Source organism: Squalius cephalus (genome assembly GCF_949319135.1).
Source record: "Squalius cephalus genome assembly, chromosome: 3".
NCBI lineage: Eukaryota > Metazoa > Chordata > Actinopteri > Cypriniformes > Leuciscidae > Squalius > Squalius cephalus.
The window spans coordinates 22,772,264-22,785,029 of record NC_137124.1 but is presented as its reverse complement, the minus strand read 5'-3'; the positions used below and the strand labels follow the sequence as shown (position 1 = coordinate 22,785,029).

The window sequence follows — 12,766 nt, the reverse complement described above, 5'->3', positions numbered from 1 at the left end:
CACATACAGATTGGTTCTACATGGTCAATCTGTTTTGCAGTTCTGTTTTCGCTGCAAATGGCAATATTTTGGCATCCACTGTAGTGGGGAATGCAGACTGAAGTGTTAGCAGGAACAAGATTCAAGTGTTTAACTGGTCAAAATTAGACAAGCAAAAGCAAAAAATGAGAAAAATATGTCCAGTAAAATGTGTCCAGTAAAAGTCTTAAAGCACTGCAGCACTGCAGTCCTGGTAGCATCAGGTTTAGAGGCAGTCCTGCTTTGTGTCTTTGTGCTGGTCCCTTATCACACCTTCTGCATGCTTATGTGGTGCTGGTTCAGTAGAAATGAAAAGCGATGATGGATTTATAGTAGCGATGATGAGGTGCAATGGTACCAGGTGCACAACATCACACCCAGCCAGCACTGTTCCATTTAGATGTGACTCCTTTTATGCTCTGAAAGCCAGGATGCAGTAGAGCCGAAGCTGAAGTTGTTGAAAGGATGAGGTCACACCATAAAGGCACACAAAGCAGGAAGATTTCTGAAAACATTGGTGGTTTCATCCACAGTGCATTTTGTTCTCTGATTAAAAACCAGAAAGTCATGATTATCAGCTCTCTGTGTTTATGTTTGAGATCTGAAGTATCCACTGAGCCAGAGCAGCGCATTCTCAGTGGGCTGCAAGTTTTGTAAGAATGTTCCGTCTTGGCTGGGATTGCTCGGAACGTTGTTGTTTGTATATATGCCAGGGAATTTAAGTTCTCTCTAAACATGAACCCATTCCACTTGCTCTCATTCCGACTACTGTCTACATAATTAACAGTGTGGGATGCAAAGCATTTTGTTCATATTTTTCAGCAGAATAAACTCATCACTAAGTAAATTAATTGTTTATGAGGTTTCCATGGCAATTGAATGCAAAGCACTTCCAGAGAAATCATGAGCTGGATGGACACTGAATGAATAAGATAAAATGTGTGAATCACTGTATTATGAATTTACTGAGAGCTAAATGAGGTCAAGAATGTAGCTACAATATGTTCTATACAAACAATTGCAAAATGTGAATTTTTTTAACTGAGATTTCAGTCTACCCTAAAATCCTCAAGATATTTTTGTCAATTACAAATAATCTTACTGCCCTATGCCATGGAGGCATGATTGGTGCATTGGCTAAATAATATAAAGAGGTTTTTGAGATTGTGAGTTTTTTTATTTTATTACATGGATTCCATTATTCTTCAGCAACTGTTCCAGAATTAATTCTATGCAATTCTCACTGAAATTGTTTTATTTTATTGGACTAATGTTGTGCCATTGGAAGCAAAAGCACATCAACCCGAAATAAGCACTGCAGATGCTCTAGGATCTCATAAAAATCAGTTGTATGTCAGAAACTTAAAACAATAGATGCCTCCATTCATCCCTTTAAAGACCCAAAGCCTGTAGTTTGATGCTATCAGAATTTACAGAAAAGGAGAATATAGTCAGTGAATTGTATGTAATTGTAAAGTTAGTGAATTGTATGTAAATGTAAAAATCTGAATATATTTGTTTGCTCTGTCTGCAGGACGGTATTTTAGTGGGAGCTGTGGGAGCTTATGACTGGAATGGGGCTGTGCTGAAGGAGACTCGTCAGGGTAAAGTGGTTCCACCAAAGTCCTCCTATGAACAGGAGTTTCCAGATGAACTGAAGAACCATGGAGCCTACCTGGGTAAAGAATCCACACCTATACATTGATTCAACCATGGCTGTCACTGAGATAAATGCCCCAGTGTGATATGTCAACATCTAAATGTTTTATTTTTATTGTTATTCATTCTACTGTAAAAAATGTTTACTCTCTTGGTCTCATTTTATCTCCACCTTGTTACCAAGTAAAGTGATACATCCAGTATACAGTCTTTAATTGATAAGCATTTTATTTTATCATCTTTCTCCTTTTGTGTATGTAGGTTACACAGTGACGTCAGTGGTGTCAGCTCTCAGTGGTCAGTTATATGTAGCAGGAGCTCCACGTTTTAACCACACGGGCAAGGTCATCATCTTCACCCTGAAAAATACTGGAGAGCTCACTATATTACACTCACTCAAGGGACAGCAGGTAAAGCACTTACAAACATGCTTACAAACATTTGCAGCACACAGTGTTTGTATACAATGCACATTTATTCTCCAATAGCATTCTGCTGCTCTGACTCATTCTTCACACACAGTTTTTGCGTCCTCCATAACACAATCGCTATTTACATCTCATATCGTCTGTAGACTCTTGCGTTACCAATACAATGACTGACGCATTTGTATTACATTCCAAAGAGCTCCGTTATCAGCCCCAAAGTGGAAAATGAAACCTTATCCATATCGGCTGGGCCGGATCAGCGTGGAATGGATCGATTAAGCAATGAGAACGGATTGGCCTGATGGTGGAAAAGCAGCTAGACTGTACAAACGACAGTGATCAATTGGTCATTGTGTTTTCAATCTCTCTTCTGGCTTTCATTTGCGATGAGTGGACTGTCTAGACTACAAACTCAAATCCATGTGCTTCTCATCACAGTCCTAAAGCATGCAAATAAATTCACTCTCACAAACAAAGCACAGAGTTATTGAATATTTTTAAAGGAGGTAAACATTTAACAGGTGATTAGCACCTCAAGAAATTGCTTTAAATATGACCCCTATTAATCAAACTGCATAATTATGCATGTGAGTCTTTATTCAGAAAGCATATATTGTACAGAGGATTGTGATTGAGAGACACATGAGAAATAAGCATTTGGTTATGCTGTTTTTTTGTTGTTGCCTTGTCTAGATCCATATATATATATATATATAACCCCTTAAAGTATGAGATTAAAGACAATACATACATTTTTGAATCAACCAACTGCTTGTATGAAGTTGCAAAGACTTTGGAATGAGATTGTGCACTTAAATTGTCATATTATTTATTTTGCCATTCACTGTATGTATTTATATGCCCTTATGCTTGAGGACAGTGTAAGTGAAAAGTGGTACAGCTCATGCATTTTTATGCTTACATTAGCTTATACATATCCAAGTGATGTGCTTCATAGGCACTAAATGCATGTCCTTGTGCACCAGTAGTAATCAGTCTGGCTTCGATGGATGTGTTTGTGCAGATAGGGTCATACTATGGCAGTGAGATTGCTCCAGTGGACATGGATGATGATGGAGTGACTGATAACCTGCTGGTGGCTGCACCCATGTTCTTCAGTGGAGGCTGGGAAAAGGGCAAAGTCTACATATACAAAGTCACAGAGCAGGTACAGTTTCTTGTGAAAAACAAGTTAATTAGCCATTGACAAGCTATTATATTACCTCCTGTTTACTTCTCACCCAGAAAGCAACATTACAGATGTTGTCTCTTGTCTTAAAGCTGAGGGATCCAAGCTCTGAAAACTGTGCCTGTGCATTAATGCAGTTCCTCATTAATGGTCTCACATAAATACTGACAGGCTTTTGCCACCTGCCATACCTCGCATCAGAGAGTAGTGGAGGGTGAACTCAGCAGGAAAATATTTCCCCCTTGAAATGTAATTATATGAATCGCACAGAGAGAGAGAAAGCTGCTTTAATAAATGGAAAAAGCTGGAGTGTAAAGCTGGAGCAATGCTGTGAATAAAGCAGACCTCCATCTTTTTTCATTTAGCTTATAAGCTATTTCCTTGTGGCATTAACCAGGGGACCACAATCTGTGTTATGCCTCAGGTTGCAGCCAGACACAGGGTACATCAACATCGTTAACTGAAATAATTGACCATAGTTAAGTCATTATTCATACACCGTAGTACATACTCCATCCATTTATTATGCAAATCATTCTCTTCTCTTCTCTTCTCTTCTCTTCTCTTCTCTTCTCTTCTCTTCTCTTCTCTTCTCTTCTCTTCTCTTCTCTTCTCTTCTCTTCTCTTCTCTTCTCTTCTCTTCTCTTCTCTTCTCTTCTCTTCTCTTCTCTTGTAATCTGATGCTGTTTTAGGAAGGATGCAATTGATTTCATGTGCCTGTCGTCTATGGCCATATATTTTCAGTGCGAGTGAGAGATTTAGGAATTTAGGAGGAGAGTTATGTGCATGGCTAATTACTCTCCCAAATACTTGGCTAACTTGAGCAGCTTTTGCTTTGAGAAAGTGCACCTTTCCCTCAAACTTTCCACCCGTTTGAGACTAATTGATTTGAGAGGCTCAAATGCCTTCTTACTGACCTCACCTTAAGTGATAATACAGGAGCAGTTCTTACATTTGACCTTGGGAGTAAGGTTTGGACTGTTATTGTGAATGTGTATGCTTATAACTATTTATTTCAATCAATTTTTGCATTTCTTAAAGGCTGCATTTTATTTTCAAAATCATGCTACAGTTGTGTTGCAATCTATGCAGCATTTGTTTTTTTCTGTTTTGTTGGATAAAGGCAGCAGTTTCATCCAAATTTCTTACATAAACGCGTGGGTTGTCGCCGTCTCTGGATCTTTAACAAAATCCTCAAAAGATTGTTTCTGGTCACAGAAATGTTTAGCCCTTGTCCATGACCTAAGTGGATATTTACATCATAAGCAGCATCTTTTCAGAGTTTTTTTAATTGTTGGTGTATGAAATAGATATAAACAATGATCCTATTCCTCATTAAAAGTTTGCATTGAAAATTTTTGCACAACAGTAATATAAACTTAATGTAAATAGACTTCTTTTATATCTCTCTTAAACCATAATATTTATTCTTACTGTATTTATGCCTGATTCCTAATGTATTCTCAATGTATTTTAAGTCCAATTAAGACTTCAAGATTTCAGTTTTAAGCAAAAGCAACATTGAATTATAGGTTTGATGAGCATCCAATAATATGGAAATAGGAGTTCATAAAACATTCAGTACTAGTATCCAACCCACATAGACAGAGTACAGCCCAGTGCATGACCACATTTTCAATGCATTGTGGCGTCAGTTGACTTGAATTATTTATTTATTTTCTGTACATTGTTGAAATTGCATTGCATTGTGAAACCCATTAGTTTACCCTCTGCCTTATCCTCTGTATAAGCCATCAAACTGGAGCAACAAGGCTCATGCTGTATCTAAATTGTGTCTTACTACCTCACGGCAGCTCTTTATGCTTGTTTTCCCATCAGCCTCGTTTCATATTGGAGGGCTCGCTGGAGATCTTAGATCAAGGTCAGAATGCCCGTTTCGGCTCTGCACTGGCTCCTGTGCCTGATCTAAATGGGGATTCATTTAATGATGTGGTGGTGGGAGCTCCACTAGAGGATGATCACAAAGGAGCCATTTACATCTACTACAGCCAACGCAACAGAATATTGAGGAAATATAAACAGGTACCACATAAGTGTCCAGCTGTTCTCTAGTGTATTCATTATTTGAATGTGTTCGGTTTGAATAGTTATTTATTTTACACCCATCTCCTCTCTCTGTCAGAGGATTGCTGCAGTTCAGCTGGCCCCGGGTCTGCAGTACTTTGGTCGTAGTATCCATGGCAATATGGATATGAATGGAGATGGCCTGGTGGATCTGGCTGTGGGCTCCCTCGGTGCAGCAGTACTTCTGTGGTGGGTCTCTAACACAGGGTTCTTTACACTGTTAGTTTCTCCTTAATAAAAAACTCAATAATATTTGCTGTGCTACAGGTCTAGAAGTGTTGTCCAAATCCATGCCACGGTTCGATTTGAGCCCAGCAAGATCAACGTATTCAATAAAGACTGTCGGCGAGGAGGAAAAGATGTGACCTGCATGTCGGCTATTGTATGTCTGAATGTCACAGCTCGGACTCCTATCAGACCCTCTGAAGAAATAGGTCAGTTTTTATATTTTTATGATACAAATTTCAAATACTTTTTTCAATAAATAAGCAATACTGTACTTTGATGTCTTGTAAGTTTTCTGCAGATAAATAAATTGGTAAATAAAAAGTTTCATTTCTGTGTAGATTGTTGATCATATATGAAATTGGTGCTTATTTATCTACTTATGTAAATAATATGGTCTTTTTTGCACTGAATCCATCTGTTGTAGTGTTGGATTGCAAAAATTCTTTGGTTTAAAGAATGATATCACACTTAGTTTTCATCCAAACACACTCTGAATGGATAACAGGAAGTTATGGTAGTGCTTTGAAAGCAGCAGTTTCCTCTCATCTTTTAGAATCTGTTGGTTAAAGTATCATTAGAAGAGAACTAAACAGCTGACAGCTGGCGGGATTCTCACACCACCAACCAGCTGCATATTCAGTGTAGTTCAGTTAAGGTTTCCCTTCTAAGCATGCCACGTATTAGCCTGAAAAATATTCAGTTGTGATGAATTGTTCAACATACAGTAATCTCTTGATCTTTCCTTTGTTGCTTTGTTGATTCAAGATTTGCCTTGGGAGGGGAAAAGAAAAACTGCTTAGCTAGTTCTGGAAATTTAGAAGTAAAGTAGACACAGTGAATGATGACTCTGGCTGAAACAACAAATTAAATTGGTATAAAAGTCTTTTTAGCATGTGTAATATTGTGTCAGGTAGCCAAAAAATCAAGTGAATAGTGTTATAAATGGTTCCAGATATAATAGATGTGAATGGTTTGAATATTGTGTTTTATGGGTTCTACCTACACATGAAGTCATTGCTGTGCAAAAACACTAAGTAGAAGTGACAAAGTGTGGCAGACTACATTACTTTAAAATGCCTCAGAAGGTCGAAACACTACAGACCATCTTGTCTGTCTTGAAAGTTATATTCGTGATGATTTTACTTGGAAAGAACATGTTGTGAAATCCAACTGAAGATAAACAAAATACAATCCTGGTCAACGCAGAACGGTTTCAAGTGCTCACAAACCAGGAAATCAGCCAGGAAATCATATATATGACTTTTGGAGACTGTACACCACCAAGGCATACGATTGGCACTGGTCAAAAGTTTATATGTGGAACCCAATGAACCTTCCTTGGAAATCAGACTGCTAAAGTTGGCTCTAAAATATACAATCAAGCTTAAAACAAATAAGGAAAATCCAGCCTATTCAGCAGCTTTTCAAGTCAGCAGTCAATAATAGATAAAAGAAAACTGTAAGCCCATCTAAATCTGTCCAATGGCGGTATCCGATAGAACGGGTGAAGGTCTCTACGTGTTACTGTCTTTCCTTTTTACGCAACACAACAAGATTAAATGCATATGTATGTATTTTCTCATATGTATTACCTCGTTATTTCATCTGACTCCATAAATGAAAAAGGTTTTAATGATATCTGAGCATCATCAAATGTGAGCGAATGTTTGATTATTCTTTTTAACTCTTTACTTATATTTACCCGTTCATATTAGGAACCTGTGTCGCTTTGAGGTCCTCACACCTTCTGTTTAACACGGGTCTCACGATCACAAGCTCGTCAGTTTTGGGTCACTAAACAGAGGTAATTGGCTATATACCTGAGATGGTCGCATTCAAACAAAGATACTTTTATATAGCCCCCATGATTTTGCATACACTTGAAATTAAAGTAACGTTTCCTTCAGTAGAGGTATGGCCACTACAACAGATTTAAGTCGACCAACTTAACTTCTCTTATAATAGCTTTGGATTGGCATGCCGTGGTTTCCCACGTACACTTATCTAAAGTAACATTAAATTAAAACAGAGGTAAGACACACCCAAATTTAGGATGGTCAATCAGCATTTTTGCTGCCCTAAACGGAAATTCACTTATTGCCTTTGCAAACCAAGTACATTTGAATTAGTGTCAAATATTAGTCGTCACTAATCTGACGCAGTCTTGCGGTAACATACGAATCCGTTTAATCTACTTGGGAAAACAACTTCAGAGTCAGTCAGAATAAAATCAAATGTAACAATTTATTATGTCAGTTAAATGTATCATGCCAATTTCATAATCAGTTCAAAGATAATAAATACAAAACATAAAATTCTCTGGAATAAAGAGGAAAGATGCGAACCTGACATTAGAAAATACATGATGCGGAGTGCCTGCATACACTCTGCATCACAGGCAAATATGCAATTTACATCAGCAATTAAGCTGATTAAATCAAATATTTTTCCTCGTTTGGCATAACCTGTTGCAGTAGAATTTCTATTTCAGAATTACTGAAGTTCTTTTTTCGTTTGGTGATCGGTGGACCACCACAGTCTGTGCGGCTTTTGGACATTCTCCAACTTTTCTTGCACACGGCCCTGAAGTGTCATGTCCTTATATGGGAATTTGCGGGCATTTTCTTATGCTAATTAGGAACAACTGACACAAACTGACTTTCAATTACGAAGACGTGGGATTCATCAATCCTAAGAACACATGTGCGAACAATTCTGTTGTTTAAGAACATGTCATGAATCTGAGGAAGTTTATTAAGTACAAACTTAAGAAAATTCTTAGGAAGATATTGGTGAATGAGGCCCAATGTTCCCACAACATACTCCAATTTACACAGATGGATCTAAATCTGGAAATTAAGTGGCAGCAGCTTTTGCAACAAATCAACAATGTCAGCATATATCTGCATCCCTGACAATAGTTCAGTTTTCACAGCAGAGGCAAATGCTCTATTCTGTTGATACTTTTCAAAAGGTTTTTAACGAAGTAAATCCATATTTATTCTTAAGGTTTTTAGAAAAAAATCGTATTAGCTGTATTTTTGAATAACTAAACCTGGCTCTTGCCATGATCATAGCCATAGAAGCTGGAATGGTGTGAAAGGAAAGGAAAAAATGCCTCAGTCCCTCAGGACAGGTCTAGGGTTTGACACATGCAGTTTGACTTAAGGCCTCGGTGACCATGTTGTTTTGAAAGTCATGTGCTGGAAGGTCAGGTTCCTGTGTAATGTGTGGGACAACAGAGCAGAACAACTGTTTTTAATTAACCTTTACGACCCCAGAGCATCTTCATCAAAAATGTCATGGGTGTGAAACCAACGTAATGGTCTCAAAGACTAAGACATGTCATCTCTCTATGATCATCTGGGAAATCAGACATTTGGGACATTATAAAAGGAGAAACTTTTTTTTCTAATTCACCTCACATGTGCTTAGCAGGGTTATGAATGTTGAGTGTGTAATTTATTGGTTCACATTTATGAGATTTTAGAAAATAGGATCACTTTAGGTTTATAGAGTGTCTTTTAAAGGTTCAAAGTGTCTTTCAGCTTAAAACCTCTGTTTGAACCTTGTCAGATAGCCGAACATCCTCTCGTCATTCAGGGCTCTTAAAAGGGGTTTTCCTTAAGATTAGATTTTCTGTCTTTTAAGGCCTTAGAACTCACAAATTGCTCTCAGATCTCCGGAGTATCATAAATTTCACCTCTAGAGTGTCTTAAATCTCTGTCTCAAATCTGCCATTCAAAAGTTTAGGGTCAATAAGAATTGAATACTTTTATTCAGAAGGGACACATTAAATTTACCAAAAGAGACACTCAAGACATTTATAATATAATGTTTCAAATGCTGTTCTTTTGAACTTTATATTCACCAAAGAATCCTGAAATAAATATCACAAAATAATATTAAGCAGCACAACTGTTTTCAACATTGATGATAATAAATGTTTCTTTAGCACCATATCTGCATATTAAAGAATCACGTATTGAAGAATCATGTAAAATTACATTTTAAAATATATTCAAATAGAAAACAGTTATTTTAGATATAATTTTTTTTACTGTATTTTTATCCAAAAAATACTGCCTTGGTGAGCATAAAATACTTTATTTCAGAAACATAAAAAAACTCGTACTGACCTCAAACTTTTGAATGCTAGCGTATATACCAACACATGCTATCTAGCATTATTTGCAAATAATTTGTAAAGTGATGAGTAAATATTTCACTGTATGTTCACTTTATTTCTTCTACTTCTCTTAGCTCTTAGCTATAGTGCTTTCTTTGAGGAGAAGCGCTTTAACCCTCGAGCCGTGTTTGATGATCCAGATCGCCAGCAGCCTCAAAATCTTACACTGCTTCCTGGAGAGGAGACCTGTGACCACATCTACTTCCACGTCATGGTTAGCTTTCACCTCTTAGGTTACAGTATCATAATGGTGCATTGCATTGCATAAATCATTGATAATGATAATATCATCTGTGATAACTGCCAAGTCATTATTGGTTCTATTAATTATGTACTTTCATGTCTGTTCATTCAGATTTTCTATTGAAATAGCAGCATTCCTATTTTATTAAGTTCACTTTCTAGCATTACAGCAGCAGATTATATTCTTCCAAGTTACTCTTTTATAGCCATTTATTTATATTGAGAGATTTATGATATTGTAATGTTGATACAGGAGACTACAGACTACGCCAGGCCCATTATATTCACTGTAGAGACGGAGCTATTGGACCTGGATCAAGGCCCAGTTCTGGATGATGGCTGGCCAACTACTGTGAAAACACAGGTCTGTAGGTCAAAGGAAACTTCATTGTCACACTATATATCTTTCATTAACAACATTAACACACATTATGAAACTCTTTTGCATGTATATTAATACATATAAATGTAATGGCACTTTGCGTTGTTTTTTTCTTCTTCCTGGTTTTCTCCAGCTTCCCTTCTGGAACGGGTGTGATGAAGACGACCATTGTGTTCCAGACTTGGTGTTACAATCTCAGACTGATCTAATAAATCGCAAGTAGGATAAGTCACGCACACACACATGCTAACGCACTTCTTCACATGCTCATGACCACTCTGATGCTCTACAGGCAGTTCTGTGCCCAGGCGTTTCGGGCAGGCAGTCTGATATGTCGGAGTCAGACAGCAGCAGAACCTTCCGAACGCATTATGGAGGGATCCAGAAGGAGGATGGTAGTGGATGTACGTCTAGAAAACAGAGGGGAGAACGCATATGGAGCCCAGCTTAACATCACTTTCACTCCAAACCTACGCTTCTCCAGCCTTATAGTGAAGGTACATCACTCTAATACCTTTGGTTGTTTGGTACCTGACAAGGATTGATTGATTGTTCCTTTTGTTCATTCATAATCTTGATTGATACTAATTACGTTCTAGAAATGCATCTGCAATAGTAATTGTTACTGTAAGTTAAATGATCTCTCTGTCTTTATTTATAGGATAACTCTGATATACATATAGACTGCCGCAGTGAGAACAAGCGAAAATATGAGAAATCTTGCAATATCAGTGCACCCTTTATGAGAGCAAAGTCACAGGTGAGTTGTCATTGCAACATTTATACAGTTAGACAGTTAAACAATCAAAAAATATTTGGGGATTGTGTGATGTTTTTTAGGACCCTTAGCCAAGTCAAATTTAATGTAACTAATATTGTAACTTTTAGCACGCTGTACTCCAGCCATATGTGCACAGCTAACAATTCGCCAGTGATTGCATATTATCTTATGTGCAGAATTATATAATGTATAATCCTAATGTGAGAATTTTTTATCGCCATGTTCAGCAACACGAGACATTTAGAGGTTAAACCAGGGTTAGCAATAGCCGTCTGTGCTCTAGAAAGCCTTGCTTACACAAACATATTGGACCACACAGTCAAAAACCCTATAGACTTCTTCACATTACCCATCTGCAGAACTGTCAGAATCTGTCGCAGACATACCAAATCTTTATGTCTGGAATGTTCCATGGGGCATAAATAAACTCACAAGGTCACCAGCACCCTTAAGTCACAGAATGATTCACTTGGTGTCCTTTTTTACTTATGCTCATGTTCGGCCCTCTCCAGAAAAAGAAAAACATAAGGCAGGAATGTAATGCAAGAATACTACTGCATAACAGTTACTACATCCGTACAGAGCCCATCAATCACATGACCTGGACCACAGAAGTCTGTCCTGTGCTAGGGCACTGCTTTGATAGGAAACGGGTCAGTAGCTTCTCACAGAGTCCTGATTCATTTTCTTGAGGTTTGGAGGTCATTGGAGCTACACTTGTGGCTACAGAGAGAGATTTTATGGGCCCACATGGGAGCCTGGTTCAGCTCAGAACAGTTTGAGATGGTGCGAAAGTGGAATAAAAGGAGGAGAACTCAGGAGGAGAGAATGTAAAAAGGATTTTCCATGCTGCTTTGTGCCACTACTCACCAAGAGGGAATGAAGAGTTTGCCCACGTAGTTATAGCTGTGTCCAAGTGCTTCCATTTCTCTAAGCAAGAATCAAACTAAAAACCAATTTATGTGCTTTAAAAGGATTGTTCACATAAAAATTTACATTTTCATAATTCATTCTGTCATAATTTACTCACCCTCATGGCGTTCCAAATCTCTGAAAAAGGTTCCTGTGTTTTTATTGCTGCTTGTTTGTTTTTTGTTTGTTTGTTTTTGTCCATATAATGAAAGTCAATGGGGTTTAGTGTTGTTTTGGGACACACTGATTTTCATTGTATCGACGAGAACAGTTCTTCAAAATATTGCCTGGTATTTTTCACAGAAGGTAGAATGTCATGCAGTTTTGGAACAACACCTATAGTATCTATAGTATATTATCAAATAACAGAAAAAAAATAACTGTATGTTTATGGAGACTTGGATCACCTCATAAGTGGTGGCTTGAGCAGATGCTTCATAAACTGGAGCAGATTTTTTCTTTGGGAGAGTCTATATCTTTTGTATCTGTGTTTTGCCACTTTTAAGTGATGTATGTGCAGGATATGGAAGTTAATACTTCATGTGGTGGTTAGAGAATAGCCAGCAGTGCCAGATGAAGTGCCTTCTCCCACAAAAATGATGTTATTGGTCTGTAGAATAGGCTAGGGGTAGAATAGCAGGGTCTTGGCCTG

The 12,766-nt window shown here is 37.7% G+C and overlaps 1 protein-coding gene across 3 annotated transcripts in view; it reads left to right on the top strand.

The window, feature by feature from the left end:
• The window catches only part of itga11a (integrin, alpha 11a), a 91,911-nt gene that overhangs the window by 70,837 nt on the left and 8,308 nt on the right, over positions 1–12,766 (top strand). For all 3 annotated transcript variants that reach the window (XM_079866898.1, XM_079866897.1, XM_079866896.1), the window contains 11 exons: positions 1,553–1,697; positions 1,939–2,087; positions 3,130–3,273; positions 5,134–5,337; positions 5,438–5,568; positions 5,647–5,813; positions 9,871–10,010; positions 10,293–10,403; positions 10,555–10,640; positions 10,714–10,918; positions 11,083–11,181. In XM_079866898.1, coding sequence (XP_079723024.1) covers positions 1,553–1,697; positions 1,939–2,087; positions 3,130–3,273; positions 5,134–5,337; positions 5,438–5,568; positions 5,647–5,813; positions 9,871–10,010; positions 10,293–10,403; positions 10,555–10,640; positions 10,714–10,918; positions 11,083–11,181 — 1,581 coding nt within the window. The remainder of the gene's footprint in view (positions 1–1,552; positions 1,698–1,938; positions 2,088–3,129; positions 3,274–5,133; positions 5,338–5,437; positions 5,569–5,646; positions 5,814–9,870; positions 10,011–10,292; positions 10,404–10,554; positions 10,641–10,713; positions 10,919–11,082; positions 11,182–12,766) is intronic.